The 13,004-nt window shown below is 55.6% G+C and overlaps 1 protein-coding gene across 18 annotated transcripts in view; it reads right to left on the bottom strand.

Annotated features, from left to right (window-relative positions):
- Positions 1-2,801: 2,801 nt before the first annotated feature.
- AOPEP (aminopeptidase O (putative)) overlaps positions 2,802-13,004 on the bottom strand; it is a 354,373-nt gene continuing 344,170 nt past the window's right edge. For 4 of the 18 annotated variants that reach the window (XM_064579971.1, XM_064579974.1, XM_064579976.1 and 1 more), the window contains 3 exons: positions 8,104-8,190; positions 6,315-6,459; positions 2,802-3,351 (listed from right to left, as the gene is read on the bottom strand). In XM_064579971.1, coding sequence (XP_064436041.1) covers positions 6,319-6,459; positions 8,104-8,190 — 228 coding nt within the window. In that variant the 3' untranslated portion in view covers positions 2,802-3,351; positions 6,315-6,318. Of the gene's footprint in view, positions 3,938-4,302; positions 4,495-6,242; positions 6,530-8,103; positions 8,191-13,004 lie in introns of those variants that run through there. The other 14 variants (XR_010407859.1, XR_010407865.1, XR_010407869.1 and 11 more) reach the window with 9 other exon arrangements.

The following is a 13,004-nucleotide window of genomic DNA, read 5'->3' as shown; positions in this document are numbered from 1 at the left end:
TAGTTGAAGGTTAGGGACACATTACTATTTCTGGTTCCTGTACTTGGGACATGGGTTCTGCCTGCTTTTGTGACATGTCTGTACCTTGTTTGGGATGGAGACTATTATTTCTATGTTTTGATTTGAAATTCCAATAAAAATAAATGCTTTGAAACTCTGTCATCCTAAAATAGAGGCCAAGAGGGAGAACTGAAACATCTTCCCTTGTATTTCTTCCCCCGTCCCCCCCCCCCCCCCGCACCCCCTGCATTTCCGGTCCTGGTACAGCCGGGGCGCCCAGCACTTCTGCCCCGGCCGCTGCACAAAGCCCAGGGCCAGGTGATGGGAGCCAGGCGGGCAGCAAGGGCTCCTGAGGATGTCCCTTTACCCCCTTCCTGAAGCTCAGCCCCTCAGCCCAACCGGCCAGGAAAGGAACGGGGGCTGCCTCAGACTGGCCAGGGGCTGACAGCCAGGCCCAGCACAGTGGGGAGCACCCCGGGGACATTGGAGGCCTGGCCCCTCAGTCCAACCACAGATTGGCCCCGCCTGTTTCCTAACATGCTGGAAGCCAAGGTGACCTGGGGAGATGTGCTTCTGTCCCCAACCTGACTTGCTCTTCAAAGACACAGGGTCTGTTCCCTAAGGGGCGGAGGAGCGCTTCCATTTCTAGAGCCCTTGGTTCTGGGGAGGACAGCTGACTGGCAGGTAACCCAAGAACTCGCTCAGAGGACAAGACTCTGCTTCTTGCTTTTTTAATAAACCTGTTAAAACACCGCCAGTTCTGTGCTTGACTGCCTGGCTGGGGGCGGTGGTGGCGGGCTTGCTCAGTGGCCCCCACGTCCCAGGGGGGGCTCGGGCCAGGGGTGCCTCACAAAGGAGCGAGCCTGCTAATGGACTACTGCTGGCGGGGAGCCCCCAAACCGCCCCTGGGAAATGCCGGGTTCCTGGCAGCCAGTAAAGGCCAAGTGTGATTCAGGGTCAAACTGATGCACCACTTAAGGAAGCCGCTCTCACTGGACCAGGGGACCGACGGCGACTGGTGGGCCCCTCCTGTCCCGGGCGCTCTGCTGGGGGTGCGCCGTCTTGTTGGGAAGCAGGCTTGTTCTTCCCGGTTTATTTCTCCCACTCCTCCTGGGGGTCAGCTCAGCCCCCTGTGTCTGCTTAACGGGAGAACTATGGCAGGGGTCGGGGGAACCGCCTAGGCCAGAAAGGAGTTCTGGGGGAGCAGAGACCAGGACCCGTGCCGCCCAGGAAGTGTACGAGACTGCCCCGCTGACGGGTCTTTGTGCCGTCTCCCTGGGGACTCAAGATGCCATTTTCCCAAAGCCGGGGTCACTTGACCCCGCCCTCACGCAGGCCCATCCCTACAGCAAATCGGGTTAGGAGTGCAGGCCTCAGTGACAGGTGGGCTGTCCCTGGGGAGCATGTGACAGTCCAGGCCGTGAGGAGCTGTCACGGGGAGGGAAATCCTGAGCCATGTGGACCCACATTCATATCCTGTCACTTACTAGGTGGGGATCTGCCCGGTTAAACCTGTCTGGGGGGAGGAGGGGTCCCACCAGGGGAAGCTGGGCCGGGCAGCCTCCCTCCTTCACCCGCACACCCACACCCTTGTCTCCACAATGGCCCATCTTCTGTCCCCAGGGCTCCCGGGCCCCCTGCAAATTCTCCCGCCTGCCCTGAGGCCGCCCTCGGAAGGCGCTATGTGCACCTGCGGAGAACAGCAACCCAGGGAGGGCAGTGGGCTTTCTAATCCCAAGCCCCTTGTGCGTCCCCGGGGGTCCGCCATGGCTGCTTTTCTGCAATCAGAGGACACGTGCAGAAATCAGCACGCTAGTCCGAACTGTCTGTCCCCTCTTTGCGGGGCGGCCATGGGTATCTCGCCGTGTGGGCAGAAACTCAGGGCATCCACTCACCCCTCCTCCTTCACCGTCCCCGTGGGGGACAACACCCGGCACAGGCAAGGCCCCCGGTGTCACAGGCCGAGAAGGCAGACACGGCACAGGACTCAGCCAAGGCAGTGACGGGGCAGGGGACTGGGGGCGGGGTGTGTGTGTGGGGGGGGGGGGGGGGGAGTGTCGGTTCAGGTGATCCCTCAGGGACGGGCCACAACTGGTTGCAAGACTTGGGATCACGGGAGCAAGGGAATCAGCTGTCTTTGTGTAAAATCCCATGCGTGGGGTGGCTCAGTCCTGCCTCAGTGGCTTCCAGAGACAAAGGGGGGCTTTAACTTTCTGGAAAAACAAGAGTCAGCTAACCACTGGGCCAGCTGGTTGCTCCCGGCCACAGGGAGGAACGGAGCAGCTGTGTGCACGCGGACAGGCGCAGTGTGCACCCCCCGGTCCCTTCCTGCTCCACCCGGCAGGCCCAACACGCTCACGCAGACCATCTATTCCAAGTCGGCACAGGGAGCAGCGCTCTTACATTTATTCAAATTCAAAAATCCAAATGATTCTTGTACCACTGTGGTATACAAGGCACATATCCTCGTAGGCAGAGCACGGGTAACAGCGAAGAGCAAACCCCCTGGAAACCTTCTAGGTTCCATTAAAGAATTCTGAAGACCAAGAGCTTCTGATGAAGGAAGGTGTTAACGCCACGCTTCCTCCCACAGGCCAGATGCAGAGCAGGGTACACTTGGCCCTGGAGGCGGGCTCGGCCCGCACGGTGCCGGCAGCCTGGTCTCCGAGCGTGGGGAGAGCCACGAGGGGGGCCGGTGGGCGGGAGAGGGGCAGGGCCAGCTTGCAGAGAATACCCCTCAGGTAACAGTTTTTCTTTTTTGAAACCATTACTAAATTCAGAAGCACACAGGAATACAAAAATAGTAATCCACTGTTTTATTACGAATACGTCTTGGATTCTCACCCTGCCCTTTTACCAAGGGTATTAACATTTTGGACAAATTTAAACAACAGACCTAGCAATCAAAATAACCCTGCAGAATCTTTCTGAAATGATCTGGAGAAGAACTCCACTGGTCCCAGGATACAGAAGCTGTGACTTCCTGGAATTCTAGAAATCTCCAGTGCAGCCATATGCTGAGGGGATCAATGCAAAATGTTCAGCAGCTTTTCCGATGCATCTCAGGCAGCTTTCATCATTTGTGTGAAAGAAGCGCCTTCGCCTCATGGAAGAGATCCAACGCAGACTGATCTTGAGGTGGCAAGTTCAGGGCAGGGGACGAAGGCACCATGCGGTCCATGAGCTCCAGGGAGAGCAGCCTCGGGAAAGAGAAGCACCAAGGCGTGGATGCTGCTGGCTGATGGCTTTAGCAGCCCCATGACCCTTCCTGCGATGTCGAGGGTCAATGCGATCCTGGTCCCACCAGGGCTAGGCGTAGATGCATGAGAAAGAATCTTGCTGAGATCTTCCCTGCAAAGGAAAGAGCAGTACAATTTACTGCCTGTTAACAACGGAGGAATGCTTGTACCTGCACCTCTGCTCGACTCCGCTCTGGCTTCGGAGAGAGGACCTGAGCAGAGGACGGGAGGAGACCGGCTGCACCTCATGACCCCGCCAGTGGGGTTCACAGCCGCGTCGCTCGCACACGGCCGTGAGAGCCGGCGGCCGCACCCGGCCTTCTTTGCCCCCCGTGGCTCCGGCCCCCTTCACTGCACCTGCTCCCACAGCCTCAAGGTGCCCTGCGGTCTGCCTCCAGGATGGAAGCTCACGCCCTCCAGGCGCCAGGGCTCTACGGACAGCCACACCCCGGGGCCACATACAGATGGGCGCCGCCACCGACGTGTGCTCCTCGCGTGGGCGCAGTACCAGCTCCGGAGCCTCTGGGCACTTGCAAACAGGAAGGCTTTTTGCTCGAGGGCTCGACTCCTGTTCCTGCTGAACTGAGCCAGTGTGTAAAATGAGAACTGATATCAGCTCAGTAGGCACCGGAGGGCGGGTCCAATCGACAGCCCGGAAGCAGTGCCTCGGCTGGGAGCTCGGCGCCGTCCTGCGGGGGCTGCGAACACAAAACAGAGGTTACCGTGCTCGGCAACTGCAAGCAGGGCGCACCTGGAAAGCACCAGCCCTACTCACACGCAACCCACTGCTGACATAGCTTTCACTTGGTTTTTCTGGTGATGCCTTTGGTTTTAGTTCTTAAGAGAAGTTGTTTTGCAGCTTTCAGTACATTTGACCTTTCAGACAGGTATCTAATCAGTGAGTTTATATTTCCGCAGACTTTTGGTACATTTGTGTATTCCCGACAGGAGGGAGCGCATCCTCGGAGCCGAGCGGTCTCGTAGCCTCCAGAATCGCGCCCGGCACCGAGCGGACCGCTCAGCGGCGGCCTCTGCCCCAGCAGCTTAACTGTCCCCATCTCACCTTCTCTTCAGGTGCAGAACTTAGCCACTGTGAACAAAGCGGAAACCAGTCACTGTTCACCAATCAGCTAAGCTCTGCACCTCGGCAGAGAGGTCGTCGGCTGGGCGGAAGGAGCGGGCCGCCGAGCATCTTCCACGGCTGTTGCTGCTTCTGTTTCCGGAGAAGAGCTACAAGATGCGTCTGTTCTCAGAACTGCAGAGAGAGAGAACTACGGCTTCTGAAGGAGCAGCCAAGGTCATGGCTGCGTGGTAATCCCTGGCAATGTGATTTTAATCTTAAGTCACAAATCAGCATGCCAGGAACCCAAGCAGCCAGAGCACCGGAGCAGCGCCGGGCACCGCCGTCCGCCCACTACCCACCGCGTGGCCGCGACTTCAGCTCGCTGGGCATTGTACCCGGCGTCCTGGCGGCCCAGCCCACAGCCAGAGGGCTCCGCGGCGACCACGTGCGCCCCGTGCAGCTCTGGCACACGGAACGAAAAATGCAACCAGCAGCTGCCCCTACGTGGTTCGCCGCTTCCACCCTGGGGGCCCAGGGCATCCCCCGCTGGAAGGTGCCACTGTCACTGAGCAGGAGCGACAGGGAAGGGGCGTGCGTGTGGCCCTGCGTTGATCCCCAAGGGGCAGGGACAGGAGGGGAGCAGACTCGTGACCGGGGCTCCCCCGAAAACTCCCGATGGAGAAGCGAGAGCCGTGGAGCCCGCTGTGGCTCCCCACAAGCTGCAGCAGGGGGGCGGTGGGGGGGGGGACCACCCCACTGTATGCACAGTCTCCAGGAAACCCCACCTCTCCACGAAAGAAAACATCTCAGAGAAGTAGGGTTTATCCCGCGGCTACGCAGAGTGGCGGCAGGAGAGGCTCGCGGTCTTTCCCACTGGCCCGGCTCTGCCCAGGACACGCCGCCACCACGGGGACAGTGGGGGACGGACCACACACAGCTGTTGCGCGACAAGACGTACAATCGTGGCAAATACCCCCACTATTTCCTTTTCCTGGCAAACACGGTTCCTGGACTCTTCTGGAAGAACAGGATCATACTTTAGAAAACCCTTTTCTCTCCTTAGTATCAAGAGTTCTTTCAAATAAATATTTAAACATGTTAGAAATGGTTTTGTTAACAGCAAAACAGCAGAAGCACACTGAAAGTCTGACAACAGATTAAGAATATCTACATAAAATATTAACCATGAAGAATTCTACATGTAGAGAAGCTGTATAAACATCAAAATGCTTGAGATTTGATGTGAAGTTAAAAAAAAGATACAAAATTAGGCCCCATTATATCACATAAATGAGAAGAAACAGAAGCCGTGGTGGCCGTCACGGGCCGCGCTCACAGCCCCACAGTTCTGCCTAAAGCTTCCCGGACCATTGGGATGTGACTTAAAACACAAAAACCCAGTTAAAAAACGAACTGCTAGGATGTAAATCTAACAGGTCAATTCCAAGCACAATTGATTGGAAGCAGTTTAAATAATTTAGGGCTCGGACTCCAGTGCAGACCAGGGAGAAATTCTGCTCCAGTGCAAAAGGTGAAATAAGCCGGGCACGGGGTTGTTGAGAAGTGCATGGCGCACTCCAGCAGGCGGCCCCTCAAGTTCTCCTGAAGATGGGGGTCGGGGGTGCACACACACGTCTGCACGGAGCTCAGGGTTCAGGGTAACCCGGCCACGTGCTCCCATATGAGCCCTCACCTGGACGACCGGATCAGTGCTCCAGCGGCCTCCCCAGCCCACCGTCCAAACCTACTCCAAGTGCTCTCCTGTGTTTTTGTCCCTACAAGTAACAGAACCCCAAGTGGCCAGAACAGTGTCAGGAGAGCTACTCTGGCCAGAGTGGGCCTCATGCTGCCGGCAGGCGCCTGCCCTACCTGCGCTCCCAGGCCACTGGCCACTGGCCACTGGCCACGGAGCAGAGGACCGTGGCTCAGCGTCTCATTACCGGCTCATGTGGCTCCAACGAGGACTCTCTGGTTAGAGCACAACAGCGGAGCAAGGGAAGGGAGAGAGTCACCTCTTCAGAATAACATCTCGGCCACCACCTCAGCTGAGGACCTCTCCATCTGCTCCTTGGTCAGCTCAAAGCACTGGCGGGCGACCTGCTGCTGCCTGGGGTCCTCGCTCAGCATCAGCTCCCCGTACAGGTACACGCCCATGGCCTGCAGGGCACAGGGGCAGAGCGAGGGAGGGACAGGAATGAGGTGTCTGCATGCACACAAACTTGCCCGTCTGGGAATGACAGAGACCCGAGAAAAGACAGATGGTTGACCAGCTATACTTCTGCAACCTACAGTTTTCCATCCCTTCTCTCTCGTTCACACTGACCCCCCCAGAATTCTTAGCTATCCATTCCATCAACAGAACCTTGGCGACCTGTTTTTGCAGGGATGACTGTGTCAGGAATGCCAGGGACAGCAGGTAGGTCCCCACAATGCCCGCCATGGAAACCGGCACGGCTGCAAGCAGGCCTTCCTCCTGGGACAGTGCCCCCAGCACATCACATGGCGCCTCGGGGGGAGAACCGTCCTGTTGCCCTGGAACAGGTGCCCGCTGCTTCTGCCTGGCCCGGCCCGGCCAAGCCCCCCAACCTTCCCCACCGGGCAGCAAACACCACCTCTGCAGTTTGCGACAGTCTGAAAAATTGCCGACTACATCCTGGAAGACCAAAAGACCCCTTTGGTTCTGCCTTTTCTCTTGCTCTAAGCACAGTTATGCATTACATTCTGCTGGAGCAAATTAAAAGAAAGATCTCAAAGACAGCACAAGATAAAAACTCGGTAGTCTGGGGCTCAAAACTTCTTCCCTGAGAAAGCTGACTTGTGGTAATCCTTATTTGGCAAAGGTCTTGGCTCTAGAAAAGCAGTTACTTTTGGTTTTCAGAAGAAACCTTAAGTTGCTTCTTACATTCTGTCCCTGTGTTTCCAAACACCTCTGCTCCAACTGTGCAAATGTGACATTTCTTCTGCTACAAAGTCATGTATTTTTCTTTGTGGGAAGAATGAGCCCTTCCTTGCTGGCTGCCCCCCATACTCAGGCCCTCTCAAAAGTCCCTTTGTTCGCCCCACCCCCACTCAAGCATGGCTCCATTCTGCCAGCCCACAGTGCCCGGCGCAAAGCTCGCTCGGTGGCACAAAACAGTCACGCTAACAGCAACGAGTTGCAGGCTGCCTTCCAGAAGCTGACAGAACCCGTGGCACCCCCCCACACACACAGCCACGCTGGGCAGATGTGGGTGTGCAGAGGCGGCAAGGAGGGCACCCCCAGACATGTTCACGCTCCTTCGTGCTTCCTGCGGGCTCCGGGGAAGGTGACCGCCTTGCCCCATGAATAGTGAGGGAAGTTCTGGCAGGAAGGGAACTGGAAACGGGGGGGACAGGATGACACACAGGGGCGTGGCGAGGCGTGGCTGGTGCGGGCACAGACCGGGCTGTCCTAGGCAGTCGGGGCTCTCCGTGACTACTCAGAGCCGCTGAAGACACGGATGCACACCGGGACAGCTAAGCCGCGACCTGGCCCGAGACCTGGTGACGCCGTGAGGTCTGTTGTGCGTCATGTGGTAATCACAGTGGTCCACAGCCACGTCAAACCAACATTTTGGTTTGCTTTAGGGACACCGAGAGAGGGGAAAATCAGCTCCAGAATGTTTTAGGGAAGCTCCTACCTACTTCTTAGAAATCTATGGAAAATGTTTAAATACTTGTTATAAAAGAGAAGTTCACAACTTGGGTCCCTGTGTTAGTAAATGCACTTGAAGTCAGGGGACAGCAGTAAAGAATTCCCATCTGCTGAAGAAGGAAACTTACCTGATCCTCCTGGAGGAATCTCTCCACGTCTTTGTAGGCTCTTGTGTATCTGTGCTTAACAATGAGCTCGCACCATCGATGGCGAACCTTAAGGAAGGACAGAAAATCCAGTAAGCAACAAACCGGGGGGGGGGTTCCTCAGCCTGTCTTTTTTTTTAAGATTTTATTTGTTTATTTGAGAGAGAGAGAGAATGAGTGAGAGAGAGCACACATGAGAGAGGGGAGGGTCAGAGGGAGAGGCAGACTCCCCGCTGAGCAGGGAACCTGCTGCGGGACTCGATCCCGGGACTCCAGGATCATGACCTGAGCCGAAGGTAGTCGCTTAACCGACTGAGCCACCCAGGCGTCCCTCCTCAGCCTGTCTTAATGACAGAATATGTATTAGCAAAAGTTACTCTCTCAACTGTATTAATGTCGCTGACACTTTGTTGTAAATTTTGTTTTAGTTTAATTTCGTGTACAAAGAAAGGAACCATGTTCCTCACTGGACCGTGGTGTGTCAACTTTAGGGGAAGAAGGGACATGGTTCAGTTAGGTGTTCTGATGTTTTTAAATGCAATTCTGCAAGACACCAGATAAATGCAAAACATAACCGGGCGATGAAGCACAGAGCCCAGCCAGCCCAGCTCTGCCCCGCAGCACGCGGTCAACGGACGTGCCCTTCAAAACCACATCTTCTTAATTTCCAGCAATGACCAATTTGGTTCAACGCTGTTGATCGTAACAATAAAGACAGCGAGAGCGGGAAGACACGGTCCTCCACATTCCCGAGAAGACGCACCGCACGCCTCTGCAGCGTGTGCGGACGGCGCCCGGGGCCAGGAAGGAGAGCAGAGCCCTTGCCACAAGCAGCCCCCCGCCGTGTGCCCGCAGGGTGCCGCATGTCTACACAGCCTGCCGCAAACAGCCCAGCCGACTGCAGGGGCCATTCAGTTCAGATCCACTTGACTCAAGGTTTCCCAGAAGGAATTTGCCAGAACCCCAGCCCCTCCAGACAATATGGGAGTCTGGGCCCAGGACTAGTGGTCTCTGCTGGTGGAGGCAGAGCCCCAGCATCTCCTGGCACATTCTTTAGGTGGAGAGTCTACCTGAATTCGGTTTTCAGAATCCAGTCGCAGGCCCATGCCTACTGCCCCAAGTCCTCTCAGTTATTTATATGCAGTGAGCAGTCCACCACTTTGTATTCCTTTAGTGGCTCAACATCAGCCCTCCACAGAAGTGATTACAAGCACCTAAGAAGCTTCCTTCCTTCCCTCTTTGTTTTTATTGCCTTTGAAAGAGGGAGACCCTGCACAGTAATCCATTTGTGGCAATGGGATAATGTAAGCAATTTCAACATTTTGGCTGGGGCCCCTGTAAATTATATCATTACCCACTGCTGGCCGGATCTCTCCTTTAATCTACTATAAATAGATTTACACACAAACAAGTAGAAATGAAGAAACAAATCTTCTGGGAAGAATCCTTCCCCTGGGCTACAGTGCACTCCCAAGACTGGGTGTTAACTCGGGGGCTCTGCCCTTTGCTTGTGGGCAGCAAACCCTTTGAACTTCTAAGGACAGGATGCCAACGAACTTTACATCCACGAAGGAATTTCAGAGGCACATGGAAATGAGCTAATAGCCTCAGAGCATCACAACAAACGGGAAGAGGCTGGACTGGATGGGTCTTGGCAATCTTTCCATCTTCCACAAGATGTTCTTTCCTACATAGCCAACAGAAATGAACAGACCATAAAAGGGAAAGGGCAGCCCCTACAATATTCTCACAGAACAGGACAAGTGGACTGAGCTCTGAGAAGCCAGCTCATCATACTACACCAATCAGAAGCCACCAGAACCACCAGACGCCCCGCTCCTGGGCCCTGGAAAGCACCCAACCAGGCCCCGCTGGATGCCCTTTCACTGTTTTCTCGCAGTCATGCTCATCTCAACACCTCAGACACCCCCGGTTGCACCTTGCGAGCTTGCAGAAAATGGGGGGGCCAGCTCGGCAAGGTCAGGAGAAGTCCCCCCAGCAAGCAGGGGGTGGCCTGGTGGGAGGCCCACCCTGAGGGGCCGACGGCTGCTCTGTGCCCCACCCGGGGCCCTCAGGAAAGAGCGCCCCTTTCCACCCTGTCCACGGGGTGCTCTCCTCTCCCTGATGTACACGGACAGCAATAACAAGGCCCACCTGGGGGCCTACTTCGGGCAGAAGAGGGCCTCCAGGCAGGCAGAGGCGGGGGGAGGGGGGGTTCCACCACAAAGGGGCAAAGGTCCAGGAGGCCCGAGCGAAAGGCTCTTTGACACCAACATGAAGTCAGCACTGCCATTTCTCTTCCTTCTCTTACTGTTAGAAAGAGATTACTGGCACAAGAAGAGATCTAGTCTTCTGACCCCTGAAGGCCAACACGGCATCCAGGAAGCACAGCCCAGCGTCCCTTCCCCTGGAAGAGCAGAACAAACAACAAGCCTTTTCTTTACAAAAGAGCTCAGTGCATTTCAATAGTTCAGGGGCAGGATGTTTACAAGACACCACAGAGATGCTTCGTGAGGCTGAGGGCCTGACAGATGTTTCTTGCTCCCGCACAGGGCTTTTACCTCTCTTCTTACTTCTTTCACAAAGAAAACCCTCATTTTTTATCCCCTAAACTCCAGGACCTAACCTGCATGGCCACTTGTCACCACACATAATGGGGGTCTTCCCGAAAAACTGGCAGCAAAATGACATTTGTCTCAATTCTTCCCAGCAATATTTCCAAAGCAGGTACTGACAGAATATTCCCCTTCCAGGTCACTGAGAAACTGGAGAATCCTTGGCAGGGGCCATCACATACGTGTATCACGCTCCTTCTCCCACTGGAACTGGAGAGAGTGAGGTTCCCGTGCTGGGGGGCCAGAGCCAGAGAATTTGGAGCAGGCCTCTGAGCAGAGGGCTGTCCATCCTGTAGATCTGCCCTTCCTCATTTTCTATTTAATTAACTCAACAACGGGGTGGTGGCCGCCTGGTGTGTAACTCCCTCAGTGAGCTCACCGGCAAACACCGCGCACGCACAGGACAGCGCCCACGCCCGGCGGGCCTCCCTCCACAGCCTCCCGGGCTCCTGGGTTCTGCTCACTGAGCTTCCCTGTTGCAGGCGCTCACACAGGCCCACACGGATCAAATCCCACTTTAAAGATCCACGTTTTACTGTACTTCAGTTATGTCAATAGAGCTGAAGACATTTAATGACCTTTTGAACGATGACTCAAATTCACCTCACTCCAACCTCGTGCCGGGAATCATCTGCAAGCGCCCCGGCAGCCAACATCCTAGTCCCCAAGGCCATCAACGTGGTCAGCCGGACAGAGAAGGGGTGAGGAGGGATGGGGGGGGCGGGGGGGCGGGGAGCAGAAGGACCAGAACCTGAGGAGGATGAGAAAAGGGGCATTTCAGAAGTGAAGAGCGGCAGAGCTGCCCCAGGTGACGAAGGGCAGAGTCCCGGGGACCCCGAGGGCCGGCACCCTCCGTCCCGTTGCTCTGCGACAGTGTGTGGCAGGGCGCTGGAGGCCTTCCCCGCCGCTGCGCCTTCCCTGCGGGTCCCGGCCCCTGCCATGGCCACGTGGGGGGCTCCTCGCACACATGAACCATTCAGCACAGCGTGTGGCACACGACTGAGGAAGAATGATAAAGAAAAAGAGAATGTAGGTCCCCGGTTCTTCCCACAGGGTCACAAGGAAGTCTGATACACAGACGTGCATATAGAGGTGTGCGCCCATAAATCCTCCAGTCCAACAAGAGCTAGTTTGAAACTCTGCTCTTCAGAGTTCTGCTTAAGGGATATACTGAACAGAAAAATGATGTGGGTGCTGCCCTCGGTGCACAGCTGAGTTTTAATACAGCGGTGCTAATCTGCACCACTGGAAATGGATTCCAGAAGTTTCCAGGCTTCCAAAGCCTCCATGAACAAAGGGTGGTAAGTACACAGACATTAATGTTCTCCCTGGGGATGGCCAACAATGCGACTGGTTCTTTGGGGTTGGGTGCCAGAACTGAGGTGGGAACAATGAAGGGGAGGTGTGCAGAAGCGGATTCATGTCGGACCCACTTTTGGTGAGAATGAAAACCCTCCAATAATCCACATAACTGCTCCAGACCGGTGGATCCCTGACCCGTAGCAGGCACTCGTCCAGGAGGAACTCCACCAGGAAGGTGGGCTGTGTGTGTGGCAACAGGCCTGAGCCCCTGGGAGGCCTGGCAGATGCGTGGCCTGGGCACCCACGAGGTATCCTGCACTTGACACGTATAGCCGTGTATACACGTGCACACACACGGAATCCTTTCCCTCTGGTATTTTCTTTCCTTTTTTTTTTTTTTAAAAAGATTTTATTTGCGAGAGTGCACGAGAGTGGGTAGGGGCAAAGGGAGAAGCAGACCCTCCACTGAGCAGGGAGTCAGATGCGGGACTTGATCCCGGGACTCCAAGATCATGACCTGAGCCGAAGGCAGTCGCTCAACCAACTGAGCCACCCGGGTGCCCCTCACTCTGGTATTTTCTGTCCTTTTCTTTCTGCTGGTCAGTGAGCTACTCAATTGATTTCATGACCCACTGTGCCCTGAGCCACAGAGCCCGAGGCCCCAGGCTGGAGACCTGGGTCTGCCACTCAGTCCCGTCAGCGCGGCCCAGGTCCCCGGGGTGGGGTAAGACGAGGGTGGCCCCTGTCTGGCTGCTGTGGAAACCGACTGAGGTTGCCCATGGCAAGTGTACCTAAGGGTCCCATATACTGAGTGCCTGTCACCTTAGCAGGAGTGGCATGTTTCTGGCTTTCTTTTCTGTTTCAGAAGTTCTGTTATTTATTGAATTTGTAAAAACTTGGGAGTATCATGTCAAGAAAGTGCTGTTAACTGGCGAAATGACAGAGCAAGGTGCCCATCGGATGGCT

Source organism: Mirounga angustirostris, unplaced genomic scaffold (assembly GCF_029215605.1).
Source record: "Mirounga angustirostris isolate CCGP_5_RB_7025 unplaced genomic scaffold, mMirAng1.0.hap1 SCAF_15, whole genome shotgun sequence".
In the NCBI taxonomy this organism is placed as follows: domain Eukaryota; kingdom Metazoa; phylum Chordata; class Mammalia; order Carnivora; family Phocidae; genus Mirounga; species Mirounga angustirostris.
This window is presented reverse-complemented; position numbering and strand designations above follow the sequence as displayed.